Source organism: Pangasianodon hypophthalmus, chromosome 6, assembly GCF_027358585.1.
Source record: "Pangasianodon hypophthalmus isolate fPanHyp1 chromosome 6, fPanHyp1.pri, whole genome shotgun sequence".
In the NCBI taxonomy this organism is placed as follows: domain Eukaryota; kingdom Metazoa; phylum Chordata; class Actinopteri; order Siluriformes; family Pangasiidae; genus Pangasianodon; species Pangasianodon hypophthalmus.
In genome coordinates, this window is record NC_069715.1 from 24,270,827 (window position 1) to 24,287,930 (window position 17,104).

At 36.6% G+C, this 17,104-nt stretch overlaps 1 protein-coding gene across 6 annotated transcripts in view; it reads right to left on the bottom strand.

Moving 5' to 3' along the window:
• The window catches only part of large2 (LARGE xylosyl- and glucuronyltransferase 2), a 137,449-nt gene that overhangs the window by 18,076 nt on the left and 102,269 nt on the right, over positions 1 to 17,104 (bottom strand). For all 6 annotated transcript variants that reach the window (XM_053234709.1, XM_026914045.3, XM_053234707.1 and 3 more), the window contains one exon: positions 2,149 to 2,337. In XM_053234709.1, coding sequence (XP_053090684.1) covers positions 2,149 to 2,251 — 103 coding nt within the window. In that variant the 5' untranslated portion in view covers positions 2,252 to 2,337. The remainder of the gene's footprint in view (positions 1 to 2,148; positions 2,338 to 17,104) is intronic.

The following is a 17,104-nucleotide window of genomic DNA, read 5'->3' on the forward strand; positions in this document are numbered from 1 at the left end:
TTATCGAAATTATTTATAGATTAAAAAAAAAAGTCAAATTTGTGGCTGCATAAGTATTCACCCCTTTGCAGTGAAACTTGCAAATTATTCTATGTTGAAAGACATGGTTACATCATTATATAATTACATCATTAGCACATTTCGTCATTCACATTTCGTCAGAACCTTTATTTTTGGTCCAGTTTGGATTAACTGATGATTTGCAAATGTATGATGTAAGTGTTTCAGTATTAACAAAAAAGCTTGTTGAACGTGGGTAAGACAATAGGCAAGATGAAAAGTTTGCTGAACTTTAAAACACTGCTTGCGAATTATGTGATGTGGTACACGTAACCTATGAGCAAGGAACAGCACTGCTAGCTCCACACCTGAGTACCATCAGCTCTTCTTAGTCTCCATTTTGATCAGTTAGCAAAAACTATACAACTGCAACCAGGACAGTGGTGTGTGGAAAAAGCACAGTTCCACTTTTTCAGTGAGAAAAAGCCTATAGTCCTGCACAGGATTTAATGCGGGTCTGAAAGGGTTAACGTACAATGTGTGTGTATATAATACCTGGCAACCAAATATCTGACCTCGTCTGTGCATTTAATCATAGTATTCAAATGTTCATGTTGTCTTCATTCTGAACACACTGCGATCAGATCTCATTTCTCCCATTCCACATGCAAACTGCTGAGAACCAAGCAGGATTCGTTTGATATCCTGCTCTCTAATACCAGACTGATTCAAAAATGCTGTAAAGACTGTGTTTAGACTTATCTGTGATCTGATACAAACCCGGTTTCACCACATTATGTGTGCATTTACATTATTTTTTTATGAACCTGAATACGCAAGTAAATAATAAATGTTAATAATGTCAGAGAGAGAGAGAGAGAGAGAGAGAGAGAGAGAGAGTTTATGAGCCTTAATTATTTAAATTATCTGTACTGTGATACTCTGTGTATGGACCATTGATTAAGTAGTCTGCTGTTTATACATGCTGACCTTTGGATCATATTTTGAAATCTTTTTATTAAATAATTTTAAAAAAAATAATTTACAAAAACAAACAAACAAACACATAAAATAAAATCAAATAAAAAATAAATGCTCTGCGCTCTCAGGTCAGCTGCCCTACACTTTCTATTAAAGATCCTGTTTAAACACCGTAACATCTTAAGCAGCACTTGACAGCAACCAACATTAACAGAGATAAATTAAATGTTGATTTTTAATTCCCTGATTGCCTAATACTAAAGACAGTAGGTTACTCATTTCAGAAACAGGTTCAGCATCGACGAGTACCACTCAGACAACTAATTTTAATTTTCTTTTCTTTTAATTCCCGTTTCAGTTTTTTGTTACATACTGTAAAGCACACTGAATTGTATTTTAAAGGCAAGCACACAAGGTGCTATATAAATAAAATCAGTCTTATTATTCTCTCACTGTCCCTTAAAACACCAAACACCCACACACTGAGAAAAAGAGGTTCAGAGGTGGATATTCATGAGTGTTTTCATTCTAATCCACTGCTTTTCATCAACATCTGCATCATTAGTCCATTAAGCATTCAAACTGCACCTTAATGAATTTAGTACCACTACTACTACTGATACTACTACTACTACTACTACTAATAATAATAATAATTTTTATTACTACTACTACTACTACTACTAATAATAATAATTTTTATTACTACTACTACTACTACTACTACTAATAATAATAATAATAATTTTTATTACTACTACTACTACTACTGCTAATAATAATAATAATTTTTATTACTACTACTACTACTACTACTAATAATAATAATAATAATTTTTATTACTACTACTACTACTAATAATAATAATAATAATAATTTTTACTACTACAACTATTACTACTACTACTACTAATAATAATTTTTACTACTACAACTATTACTACTAATAATAATAATTTTTATTACTACTGCCAGTACTACTAATAATAATAATAATAATTTTTATTACTACTACTACTACTACTAATAATAATAATAATAAAATGTATTACTACTACTACTACTACTACTAATAATAATAATAATAATAATAATTTTTATTACTACTACTACTACTACTACTACTAATAATAATAATAATAATAATAATGATAATAAACACTCACTCTCCAGGTTGCCCGCCAGCAGGTAGAGCCACGTGAGCAGGATGATGAAGCTCAGAGACGCCAGCAGCAGCTTCAGCCTCCCTCGGCACGGGCAGTGCATCATGGGATGGCGGCAGGTGGAGGAACAGGAGGAGGATGGGCTTCAGGTGGGACTCGGCCTCACGCTGCTTCCCTGCAGCATCCTCTCATCTGGAGACGGGAAAGACACGCAGCTTACTGTAAAACTCTAGAGCACTTTAATGACTCAAAGATGATAATATAATGGAAGGAACATTCCGGTCAGAGGGGCCAAAAGCCTGAGTCCATAACCGGAAAATGTTATGTCATATTTCATCAGTTACTAATAATAGAGTTTGAAATTATATTTCTGAAACAAGACTACAACGTTTACTAATAAGTCAAAAGCAGTAAAATAATAAATCCGGGAGCATATTAATTGAATTTGTATGTGGTGGTAGTCATTAAGAGACCACAACAATTAACACTGTGTTTTAGGAGTGAATATTTTAGCATTTGAATAAAATATGTGGCATATGAACTGCATAGTCATTTCCATTTAACATAATAAATGAAGATTTAAATAATTTTAATAGTTAATTTTGTATTCGTTTTTTGATAGATGATGAACTTTTGGACACTGGAGCTTTCGGGGCTTTTTCATTTATTTTTGATTTTCTTGGCATACTTTAAGATAAATGAATTCATTTATTCATACAATTATTTTTAAAAACTAAAATACAAATACCGCCTTGATTTTAATTCCTTTTTTTTTCTTGTTTTGCAACACAAAGTCTAGAGATCAAATAGTCATGAATCCAAATATGAAAAATTGTCCACTGCAGCACATTTCAGCACAAAGAAAGTCGACTTGGAAGTCGGTTCTTCGCCGGGCTATTCTCTGGGTTAAGATGTATACTCTGGAAACATATTCTGTTTTTGTGAAAGAAATGATAAAAATTGGATCAACATATGCAGATATAAATTTGGGGTGAAATATTGTTTATTAATTTTATCCCTAAAATGAATCTGAAATGATGCAAAACTCTCTATACTATACTTCTATACTTATATTTATACTTATAGAATATATTTATAGTTATTATATAAAAACATTGCCCAATTTTTTTTAAGTGCAGCTCTAATAAACTAATTTTTCCAACATGAAACTTTATTTCTCTTTCTTCCCCCACCCCAGCACTCCACATTACCCCAGCAGCTGTTCGTAAGTACCCGCTATGTGCCTCTTCTCAGCCAACTCTTTCCAGCCTGCTGTCTCTTCCTTGTGCCCTAACAACTAATTGGCCAGGGCTTCATCGTTACTCTCTTCTGTCTCCTAACAATGTGGACATCATTACAGGCAAGTGAGTACTAACCAGAATACAAATTAAAAGTTTGCTCTTCTTATGCATTTGACCTTCTTTTAATTTAGCTTAATGAAGTGAGAATTTAAAGTGAGTCCATACTTAATAAAGCAACTTTTTATGATTTAATCCTCATCCCTAATTAGAGTGCACAGACTGGCCAAAGTTCTCACTGAACAGTGGTTTTGACACGTTTTTAGAAACGAGAGCTGACTGTAAAATCTGAGTTAATGTTGAATATGTGACAGATGCTGCTGCTGTAATCATAAAGAATGTCTTCTGCTCATACCAATACTCTTAGTCACATAATGCTCATAATGAACATCGTTTGAATCGGTGGTGCGTCATTTTTATTCAGACCATATAGGAGTATGAGTACATGCTTTTTGGTACTCAGTAATACCAATACCAGACACAGCTCCGTCTGTCAGTCTCGTTTTGAAGAGAAACTAAATCATGTTTATTCGTATTTAATAATTAATGGAATAAGTCTAGTTCTATCCCCCACTGACAACCACACTGTGCAAAGTCCCCCGTTTACTGATTACTTAAACATGTTTGCCAAACTGCCATGAAGAGGGCCCTAACACAACACACTGGATGCCAAAAAAAAAAAAAAAAAAAAAAAAAAAAAAAAAAAGAAAAGGACAAGCAGACCTCACATTGCTAAGTCATGTTTGCTCTTGAGCTCTCTTTATTACTAAGTCTCGTTTGTCTGTAGCAACCTGTCAGCTGTAATTATAAAACCGTTCACCTACAAACATGATATGAGACTGTAGGACATTAATAACCAGTGTACATTTGTGTTTCTGCTTCCCCATGTTGGTGTAAAATGAGTATCGTAGCTTACAAACACTTTGCTATGCAGCTACATGTTACACTATCATGACATCTATGAAGATTATGATTTTTTAGTAAACAGCACAGCATGGTTTTGTGATTTTTTTTCCCAGTGGATATGATATTTAACTGTTTACGTTTTCCTAGTATAAGTTGTGGCCATGAAAAATGCTCACTTGTGTGTTTATGCACTTAGGCTACAATGCTTGAGCTTTATAATGTTAGCGTGCTGAGTGTAAATAAAGTACATTAGCTAGCTGCATTCGATAGTGCTGTGGAAAAGAGTGGGTTTTACTCCACTTTGCAAACATCTGTTTTACTGTCTTCACTGCATCAGAATCCCTCATTATCTAGAACAATAGTGGCTGATTGCTTTGATTGGCATCATTAATCGCGAAAGACATCCAGAAAATACATCGCTGTCATCTGTTCATTAGCGTGGCAATGTAGACTAGGATTACGCCACATATTATCACCTGGTATCGGATGTTGGTATTGGTGCATCTTTTATAAATACAAGTGTAAATAAATAAGCACTGTATTGTATTGGTCCAATACTTGATACAGTATCGATAGTGATGCAACCCCTACACCTGTGTTTTTTAATGATTTATCGTCTCACTCAGAGTAGCATGAGCTCACTAAGAGTCTGGTTCTTTTCAAAGATTCTTCCTCATATTGTCTCAGGGAGCTATCACCTCTAGCTTGCTCATTAGGGATCTAAATCTATATCCAGATTTCTATAAAATTGCTTTGTGGCAATATTGTTAAAAGCACTATATATATATATATATATATATATATATATATATATATATATAAACTCAAAATGAATAGATGAGCGTTGTTGCATCATAAAATATACGAGCCAATAAGGTTCTAGTTCTCAAATGCAGGTCGTAAATGTGGGGTGGCTTTGTGGTTTGTGGTGAGAGCATTTCCGATTTGTATATAACCTCTGGATTTCTTGATGATGGTAAAAGTGTAGACATACTTTTTGTCAACATGAAACTTGGGATGGCCTGGATCAGGGGAACAGAACACTGCTAAGTAGTGAACAAAGCAGCAGGGTAAAGTCCAATTAAAGATGTAGATACATCATGCCACATGGCTCCATGAACACCAGTCCTATCTCTCTTAATTAAAGAGATCGTAGTGGGAGACTCTCCATCACTTCAGCACAGACAGATAAACAAAGAAGGGACAGGGAGATGGAGCAAAGGAGAGGCAGATGCATCCCCTGATTTTATCACCTTAATTAATCATGCTTCACTTTAATTAGACACTCTCCTGCAGGCAACAATATTGGATGCTGCCAATAACAGAAAACAACAAGTTTATTAAAAGCAGGACACTGCTCAAAGAGAAGAGTGATACAGCAGACCTCGGATTATTAGGTTTTTAGTCCATGGGGATCTGATGGACGCTGTTTCAGGTGCTGACTGTGCAGCGGGTTTTATGTTCGTTAATAGACGCTTGAGAAGACAGTGCTTGTCTTGACCCAATCCCAAGACTGTCACTGCTGAGCTCTTGAGTCAGACCCTTAACCCTCAAGTCCTCAGTTCCATGCTTGGATGGCATTAAAAAAAAAAAAAAAGCTAAATGAGTAAGAATACTGCTCCCAGAACATCCTTTCATAAGCATAGTGTTCTTCAGTGAGCTTTAGTCAGAGGTATTTGTATTTTTGCTCTTCTACAGATTACATTACAAACCTCCCAATTCTGTTGACACATTTTTTTCCCTCTTGTGTGTTCAATCATTGCTGTCCCAATGTACAACTTCTGTTTAGGCCTATGGTACAAAAGTACTATACACAATGACACTTTTAGAAAAAAAAGTAGGCTTTCCCTTAAAAGTAAATCTTCCTATAACTTGGTCACAATTTCAGTGTGAGGCATGGTTCCAAGTGCAATATACAATACTTTAACGTAGTTTTGTTTTAGACTCATTTCATGTGTTTCTGTTTGTTATGCCATGTACTTTTGCTTCTGCTCTAGTCCTGTCTCCGCCCCTGTTCTGTCATTGATGTGTTATGCGATTGTGTCCATGTGTTTGATTAGTTTGTCTGTTTATGCCTCATTATATCTGTCCCTCATTGTGAGGTCTTCTTGTCCATTTGAATCATTAACTCCTTTCTGCTTCAGTGTTTCCTGGTTTTGACTCTTGCTCATATTTTTGTTGTTGATCATGGATTATCCTGTTTTCTCAATTTTTCTGCAGTTTGTCAGTGATTACATTTTTTATTAACAACACCTATATTACTATCATCTCCTATCACAAATTTTAAATAAAGATCTCCTTACTGAAAGTTTTATCTGTTTTATCTGTTATTGTTACAGAATAGAAACTATAGAACTATAGAAATGCTACTATATAAACTCAGAATCGCTCATTCAACAGCACTGTGGTAATGTTAATTAGATATGGCCATGACTCTGCATTTAGATATTGCCTGCAAATTCCTGGCTTGTTTATGCATCTCCCACTCACTAAAAAACATTTTTCCTCTGAAGACATTTTCAGCTGCTGAAAATTCACTGGAATGCTGAAGACTATATGCAAAATAAAGAAAGAGCATTCAGCTCAGAGATGATTTACACAGGCACTTCTTGGCATGTTATTAGTGATTCCGGTGAAATATGAAAAATCAGAGCAGAATGATGACAAATTTTTAATTTCATTTGATTTCTGTACTCTAATAAAGAAAGAGCATTCAGCTCAGAGATGATTTACAGAGGCACTTCTTGGAATGTTATTAGTGATTCCGGTGAAATATGAAAAATCAGAGCAGAATGATAACAAATTTTTAATTTCATTTGATTTCTATAGTCTTATAGTATAGATTAGTACTGTGTTGTGTGTTATTAGTGTTGTGTATTCCTGTGTCACTCCAGCTTCTTGCTGTACTACACTATGGGGGTTACAGAAGTATGTATAATGCTGTCTTCTTCTCAGCATCCAGTGTTATTCCTGCCTTTTTATCTGAGTGCTTATTCATACTGTTTTGCCTTCTCAAGGCCTCTCTCCAGTCACATGCCCAACCACACAAACATTCCCACAAAGAGTTAGCGATGCACTCACTTTCTCTAACTTCAGGGACAGGCACAAGAAGCAAATCAAATAAGGAGTTTGAGCTTACATTACTCTGGTGGCCTTGAAAGGGAACAAAAAAAAATCTACAAGCATAACCAAGCAGAACGGCATCTCTACGAAGCACACCTTCAAGGTCAAATACTCCAAATTCAGTAATGAAATATAATTCCCAGCAATTAAGCGTGAGCCGACTGAGGCACGAGATCATAAAAACAAGAAGGAATAAAAAATTGCAGGTAATCACACAATAAAAGTGAATCATTGCACTAAAAGTAGAATAAGGAAATAAGGTTAATGGGAGGATGATTGGGAGCACACAGATGCTCACACATCACTGATCCGCTAAATCATCGCTGATAAAGCATTTCCACATGAGCTCAGCGAGGTCCACGAACAAACACATACCATCAAGTCTGTGTTGTAATGTTTTCTCTTCTTTTTTCTTCTCTTCTAGATTAGCAATGCACTGATACCAATACTGGTACTGCGCTCATTTAACCATATTCGTATTCTAATATCATCCAGATGAAATTGTGACGTGATGAACAGATGACACAAAATGACAGCGATCCGGATGTATTTCATGATTAATGATCACATTCAAAGCAAAGCAGACTGCAAACTGTGCTCTGTGAAAATATGAAGAAGAGGAACTTCAATATCTTCCTACAATTACACGCAACCTGATAAAACATCATATGGAGTTGAGCACAAGGGCAGGTGACCTGAGCAGTCAGAGCCGTATCAGTCAGCGTTGTCATTACTAACGTGTACAAGGTGCCATGAAAGGGATTTGCGAGTATGGAGCTGTTAAGTGTCCAGAGAAACTGTCGCATGTGAAAGAGACAGCACTTCAGTTCTGCGAGCACTGAGCACTGAGAAGTGAGTGCTTCCTTTCCGCTCGCTTGCCAGCATCTACACTGCTGACTGAATGCAATTCATGGCAACTTGAGCTTATTTTTAATGACCACGTTCCCTCATATTGCTCTCTGAGCTCAGGTCGGTCAAGGACTTCATTGCTAGCAGCATATGGCAGAAACCTTTATACATGTAAACAGAGCTAAATAAAATGTTCCATGACACCCCTGATTGCTCAATACTGAGCAGGGTACTCATTTCAGTTTCAGTATTAGTAAAAGTGAAAATGCACTTGCTATAGATGCATCCCTATTCCAGACAATCCCCTAGGTCACTGAACACACACTGTAAAATAACACTCCATTACAGACACGGTACCAGGAACCCTCTGCTCTGATGATTCATGAGTCAAGAACGGTAATATGATTCTTTCTTTTCTCGTTATGATCATGTTTCTGCGTGCAAGCCCATCTCTTCCACTCAAGCACTCCATCTCGCAGCTGGACATCACTACGAAAGGTCAGAGGTTGTGATAGCAAATTGGTAGGTCCACAGTATGCAGTCAGAGGGTTTCTATTCACTGACAACCCACAGCCACTTCAGTGTCATCTTACACCTAGCTGTGCTCGGCATACCTCTAACAACGTGAACATGACCAGAAAAAAACACAATTCAGCCTGATTACAGGTCAAACATACATTTTATTTGTTTTAATTTCTGAATCCGTTGAGTAAAAGTTCTCTCTAGATCCCTTCTAGAAATCCCCTCTGTAAAATACAGATGTTACTATGCTTTAAAACGGTTAAGGAACACCACTTTGTCTGCCATTTAATTGGTACTTCTTCTGTTTTGGTATTTATAGTTGCAATTTTTAAAAATTTTATTATTTTAAAATTCTACATATTATTTTATTAGGTTAATCTTTTTTATATACATTTAATTCTATTGTATTTGTGTACATCTCCTTTTTTGTCCTTATATTTTTACTTCATCTTTTATTTTATCCTTGTGCATTCCATTGCATTACATGTTAAAATTGAATATTTACTATGTGACCATATGAAAAGTGCTCTAAAAATTATTATTTTTATTATTATTATTATTATTATTGTTGTTGTTGTTGTTGTCGTCGTTGTTCTTCTTCTTCTTATTATTATTATTATTAGAACATTTTATATTACTTATAAATATATAATAAATTTTTTTGCATTACAAATTATTATGATTACAGAAATGTTAGTGAAGGTAACATGTTAGTGAAGTAATATAATACTTGAACTGCTGAAACCCACTGAAAAATCACTAATCTGAGAGCTGAGGATTATAGGATTATCACAGTAGGCTACACTTGCTAGGTTACCTTTCTCTTGCTAGGTTGCTCAGGCTTGAAGAGAATCATAGTGTGAATCTGGATATTATGCACTGTATGTGGTTTAAGATAATAGCTTTTACACCCTGTATAGTGCACTATGTGTCATACTGTCACACCCACACTAAGAAATACCCCACCAGCAGAGGGCACCATTGATTGAACACACACACACACACACACACAAACACACACACATTCAGTCTTTATTCCTGACTAACTGTTATTAAAACTGCTGTCTCACATTCGGCCATTTTGAAGTACACCACCTCTACCAGATGGCAACATCTCTCTTCGTGCTGGATTTGGCCTGTGCTCTCGTTTTATGGACTTATTTTATGTCTCGGATTTCATGATGGATGTTGCGGCTGTTGATCTCTTTGGCTTTGGCTTTGCACTTGGATCCACATCTCACGTCCTCCTTTGAGCGTGGGAAAATTAACATCAGCCTTATGATTGGAGATGGTGAAATACAAGACTGACACAAGCTTAACCCAAGACAAGGACCACCCACTTTTCATTGACTGAATAGGAAATCTCATAACGCACATGTAGACATTATAAAAAGGCAATTATGCATAATTTGTACTTCCTATTGTGTGACCACAAGACCAACATTAAACTAATTAGAAAGCAATCACAGATTTGGGTTCCTGCGGGCTTTAATGCATTTCAACTGACAAGTCAGAAAAGAAACAGGGTTTTTTGCTGGTTGTGTTCACAGTTTAGCCTAATGAGTCATGACATATTTTAATACTAAATAACTGAGAACTGAATATTTCAGTCTAACCTTAGCTAAAGTATTCAATGGTCACAAAGATCTATTGTTCACTTCCTGTTTCCCTAGTTTACCTCGGTCCTGCTCTGCTCTGACCACACCCATAATCATTGTTATCATCTGTTTCTTGTTATTATAGTCTCACTTAGTCTTGGTGTATTTAGAGGCTATACAACTTTGCTTGTATTATTGTTTTGAATGTATTTTATACTGTGTTTCTATCTAGATGCCCTGACTCTTTTAATTTGATTCATAGTTCGTGTTCTCGATTATGATTTTCTGATGCTGTCTGTCTAGTTGAACCTTTATGCAACATGGATTATGGTTTTTGACCTGGATTTCCTGAATAATACCTGAACTACCCGAATAAACAGCTTCTGCTTGAATACATAGCTGCCTCTGGCGTTTGTGTATTATATGCTCCACATAGACATTACACTCCTCATAAACGGATTCAACAAACATGTAATTGTTGCTACGGTGAGTTTTTCTGCAAGGAGACATTTATTTATCATTTTTAGAAGGAGTCTCCAGTGTCAGTGCTTTGTAGCAGTCAGAAGTAAAGCCGTCACAGGAAAGACTTCAGGCAGAGGGCTTTGTGCGTTGCGGTTTTTCTGTAACATGACAAGATGAAATTAACTTGAAAAGAAAGGAACAAAAGAGAGGTTGGTGAAAAAATGACTGTTTACAGCTGCTATAACATAAGCAATAACAGGAAAAAAACTGTTTCATTGGTGTTCAGCAATGTTAAATGTACTAATAAATGGATAAAAAAAATAGGTAGGTGTGCCATTCTTTAATTAATAAAGGATTGTTATCATTGGCAAATTGCTGTGGTATATGGAAGGAAAGAAGGAAAACACTTCAAGATGTGGTTTTATAGCAAAATAATCAACTTTGGGTTTTAATAGTAACTCTGTTTTGCATCAGGTTGTAACACACCACCCTATCTTTGATTCTTTTCCCATAACAGCATGCACTGTTGTGTTTTATTCTTTACTTATAGCTAGGCAGTACTAGGGTAATAAAAAACAAACATCAGTCATGTTGTACTTATTACTATTGTGATATTAATAATAGTTTTACTTCCTTTATGTCATTATACAAGTTACTGCCTTAGATTTGTGTTAGCAATATTGTTTAGTGACCAAGCTGACAGCTTCGAAGAGATGGAAAACAAAAGCTGTACAAAATCTCAGGGCCTCCATTTGTTCTGTTCATGCTGGGCAGGTAAGTCTTTCTTATATCCCTGTTGCACATAAACCTTCATCACAATTCTCTCTGATGAGATCATACGGCGCTGGGATCACGCTTACACTTGCAGTCTGACCACATGCCGCCTCTTCATGTTTACATCTACATTAATTATTGCTTTAGGTAGCTTGACACATCAACAGACATAAGCACTGACTCAGCCCTGAGCCGAAGTCTGGTCTCTTGCTCACTTTGAGATTTCAGAACGTCTCAAAAGGTGCAGGTTTTGGGAGGTGACAGTTTATCCTCGCCCCAAGCACACATAAAGAGAGAGAAAGACAGAGAGATAGACAAAAGGAGCGAGAGAGACAGAAAGGCAGAGGGAGGATATAAGGCGAGCTGGGTCGCTTTAATGAGGATCTTTTGTCGAACCAGCAACAAAACAAAACGCTTACAGTCCACTGGGATAAAAGCTCTAGTAAAGCAGAACTAACAGAGAGAGAGAGAGAGGAAGGAAAAAGGGCTGTGGATGTGAAATATGGACGCTCAGAGACCTCAGCGACATTTACAGCCAACACTCATCTTATCTGCTATGGGAGATATATATAAAACTACGAAGCCCTGAGCATGCAGCCTTTTGTCCCATCGTTCCCATCTCCCTCCTGTTCAGGTCAAAATGACACGTTTTAATTTGTGCTGAAAATTGAAAAGATACTACTGCTGAAAAACGATTTGAAACATGGAACATTATGTGCTCGACCAAATTTCTCAAATGTCCACAAATAATTCGTTTTTTTTTTTTTAATCATAATGATATTATAGAGAAAATGTTCAGGTCATTTGGACCTCAGAGTCATGAGGTGAAACATGCACACACCTCACCAAACACAGGAAGAATATTCACGAGTCTATTTCCAAAAAATGAGGGCTGCATTGAATATTTGATCAATTTGATCATTTACAAATTGGTATAATTGTTGCTATGGTGAGTTTATCTGAGAGGAGACATTTATTTACTGTATCATTTTTAGAAGGAGTCTCCAGTGTCAGTGCTTTGTAACAGTCAGAAGTAAAGCCGTCACAGGAAAGACTTCAGGCAGAGGGCTTTGTGCGTTGCGGTTTTTCTGTAACATGACAAGATGAAATTAACTTGAAAAGAAAGGAACAAAAGAGAGGTTGGTGAAAAAATGACTGTTTACAGCTGCTATAACGTAAGCAATAACACGAAAAAACCTGTTTCATTGCTGTTCAGCAATGTTAAATGTACTAATAAATGGATAAAAAAAGTAGGTGTGCCATTCTTTAATTAATAAATGATTGTCATCATTGGCAAATTGCTGTGGTATATGGAAGGAATTAGAATTATTAGAATTATCACATAATGACACATTATTAAACCTCTAACGTCCATCTGGGGTACTCATTTTAACACTTTCACACTTTAGAGTGATTTTCTTTGCGTTTTCAGTTATGTTCATTGAAAATTTTTGTGCATTTACAGTTTTCCGTTCCTTTCAGTCGTTCATTCAATCCCACAGTTGAGAATCTATAGTAGGTTTCATATACTTAGCTCAATGCCAAAGAGTGTGTTCTGTCTTCTATCTTGTGTCCAAAAGTCTAAGTTCACTAGCAAAACAAAAATTTGTAATCCGGTAGCATGCATTATTTAAAAAAATTGAAATTTATCTAAATCCTATATGACACTGAAATCTATGCAAACATCTTGTCTACATACCGTTTATTTCCTTTTTTATTGTTTATTGTTGCCATATGTTTGATTTAAATTAACTTGGCAACAGAATCCTGCCTCTAACTGGAAAGCAGGCATTTGTTATTTTCGAACGTAGATCTAATCAGAAACGTAATCCCTGCTCTACATCAGTGCTACTCATTATACTGTGAGACAATGGTGAAATGCAACCATAAATTGTTAAGGCCTATAATTACACTGTCACCTTTGAGACTGTGAATTAAAATGTAAAAAAAAAATGTATGGCATTATGATTTATAGCAGATGGTGCATGGAAATGTTTAAATTAATGGTGACAAAGACAGAATAAGATAAAAGCATAAATGCAGTTCTGTATCTGTAGTCTACTGATGATGTGCCGGACTAGAAAGTGAAATGAAATGTCAAAGAATTAGCTTTTTTATATGATTCTGTTATAAATATACAAAGTTACACTTTTTTGAATGTTGGTCAGCAGCCAAGGTATGAGCGAGAGTGTCGTGATATCAGACCGCACTGAACATTGTGGAGGAAACAAAGTTTTTGTCTTCATCTTGTCTATTTTTTGTGATATCAGGACAATTTCTTGGGAGCTACCTAATGTATAACGTGTACACTCTGATAATACAGTGTTGAGCAGATTTAAAAGCGCCATTGATTATCTTTCTCTTTCAGAATTAGCTTCGATGAAGAAATGATAAAAAAACCTCTTTGTATTGATTGAAGGAATAATACAAGCCACTGATGTGCAAGTCTATTCAAGTCTAAAGTCAGCCATGATGAAGCCCAAGATGAGCGGCAAGTGTGTACGATCTTGCCAAGAAAGTACTTTGTACGTGACTATATATGGTATGTTCCAGAAGTCAATCCCAGAGGCTAGTATTGGAGACCAAGATAACAAACACACGTCTCCCTTTCTCAAGAGCGACCAAACCTGGGAAAGCATGACACAATCCTGCCCCAGCTGTCAATCAAAGCACACTGGAAAGGATGGTAATGTGATTAAAGTGGGACTTCATAATCGCCACGCATTGGAGTAGCGTTAGTGCAGTCATGCCCTTTTAAACGAGGGGCTTTTCAGCTGTGCATATAATCAGAGATGAGATCTCTCTGATTAAGACATAATCACCTTGCTGACCCAGCAACACACACGCTCACTCTCTTTCTCACACACACACACACACATCTACACAAGCAGAAAATGTAGTGCATACCATATAGTGGTTTACTAGTTAGGTTTGAAGCTGACTAGGCTTTAGGAGAAAATAAATCAATTTAATTCCTGCTAGTCATGCACCAGTAATCAATAATACAATATATCACTATATTTAACATAGTATTGTGATCGTAAGCACATTTAAATTATACCTTTGTGTTCTATTTGGGAGGATTCTGCAAGGGTAGCTTTTTTCCAGCGTCTGTGTTCCATATACAAGATAGCACAAGAACAACTGTCTTCTAAAGTCACTTTGTTTGGCCAAAGTTAAAGTACACACCATACACACACCCATGTGAACTACGGAACACAAGACGGGGCCTGTTTGCTTGTTTTAATGGTGGTGACTGACGTAAATGACGCTAAGTGTGCCAAAACTTTTAATCTTTATATAAATAGAAAGAAGTTACAGTGCAAAGTTTGCCAGATGATACAGTATTTAAAATAAGAGTCGCACATGGTCTACTACACTAGGATATATTCTATGTAGAGAACATTTGGACTTGGTCAATGGGATTGACATGGATCACTGATAAGAAACGTTGAGTCAAGTATCAGTGACATGAGCACATTATGGTTGGTAAATAAATATATCTTGGTGGGTGGGTAAATAAATATATCAAAATATCAAAATTGGTGTTTCAGAGCTTTTTGTAGCAGTGCCTTGGTGTTATGGCACCAATATGATAATATACCTAGAAAAAGTTTTTTTTTCATTTCAGCTTTATAATTTGTCAGGAAAATTATTATTATTTTTTATTTTTTGCTGACTCATCCTGTACTAGGCTTGTGTTAATCTAATTAAATGCTCTCTAGAACGTACATGTCCCACCCCCAGGGGCAAGTCTTGCTCTACAGTAGCAGCTTTTTGGCAGCAAGCATGGTTCCTTGGCACATTTTTGCGGTTGTTCATCGTCTAGCGCACTATTCCCTTTTCCAACTTTCCCATGGGTTATAAAAAAAATGGTTGGAGTTATATATTTTAAAAAGAGTAGAATTAATGAGAGTTGGCGGTTATGTGACAGGAACGTTTTGCCAAATTGAGGATGTTCAATGCCGGAATGTCTTTCTACCTCAGACTGCTTGAGAACGCAATTCCTTCTGGTGGCTTCTCCATCAGTAAGACTAATCTATCATTTCATCAAGCAGCGTAATATATGAAATGAATTATAAGCCCACCGTTCAGATCGTAGACCTCGGCAGCGTAACACTAAAAACCACACTGCATCTCTAGGATATCCTGCTCATGAGTGAAATCGCCAGGGAAAAATCATCCACGATTGAAAAAAAGCTTCTCACTGTTCTCCATATTAAGCTAGTTCACTAAGCTACTGTCAGGTTTGTTTAGATTCGCTGGGAGTATGGTGTATCTCGAACGCTAGTCGCTGTTGTGTAACTCATGCAAGCACTTCAACATGCTGTCACTTTGACTTTCTGTTTTAAAAGCAAATATGTCAATTAGATCATGGCTCTGAAGCCATTTCTTTAATTTAAAAACTCTTGGGTCCAGTTTTTAGACATTTAAAAGAAAAGAAGTTTTGGCACACAGTCACTAGACTGAAAACTGCTGTAGAAAAGCAATTACAGAGAGAGATTAATCAGGATGACCAATCAGTGGTCTCAACTATTTCTAGCTCCACCCACATGTCCCCTGGCAGGAAGGGTAACCAAATTCAGCACAGGTACCTGGGGGACTTAACACTGGAAATAACAACAATGATCCGTGATCTGGTTTTACGGTTATTTCACTAAGCCATGCTAAGTCTGATATACAAGTGCTGTAAGAATGTCTTTTTCATCTTTAAACCAACTGAGAAAAACTGACAGCCAATAAGAGTAGCTCTTCAGAGGGTTTACCCCACAGGATTTTGGAATATCTGTCATCCGGAGTATGATACACTGTGCATTAGGAGGCTAATCTTCAAAACCACTCTGTATCTCTCTATATACATCTCTTCCTTTCTCTACACTTCCTGCCTTCCCATGCTCTCGAGACATGCTTTTGAGGCCTTGAAGCAAGCTAATCTTCCTCTCTGCTTTCTTGACAAACAACGCAAAGTGGTTTCTTTCGTTCCTTAGAGTCTCAGACGTCATAAACCACCACTGTGGCTTGGAGATAAAGGCTGATACAGAGAAAGAAGCCAGGGAGTGAGAAAATAGAGAAAAGATTTAGCGCTGTGCCTTAAAACAATTGGCACTTTGAAAGTGCTGCGAGCATCAGGATCCTACAGAAATTAAGCACTTGCTTCAGTCAGAACCGTTAGATGCAACTTTCTCCTTAAATAGAGGACAGGAGCATCAATCTGCACTGCCATAACTCTCAGGAAAATCTACAACCAGAACGAGTCATAATGGCGCCAGAGTTTCGCAGCTAAACCACACCATTTTTCAGCGCCTTGAGCAAAGTTGATAGCCTGCCAGCTCTAAGTTGCAAAGGCTGCCTTTTTTTTATCTACTAACCATAATAAATGTCTAATTGGCTAATCGCCAACTATGAAGCAAGGTGCATATTATGCTA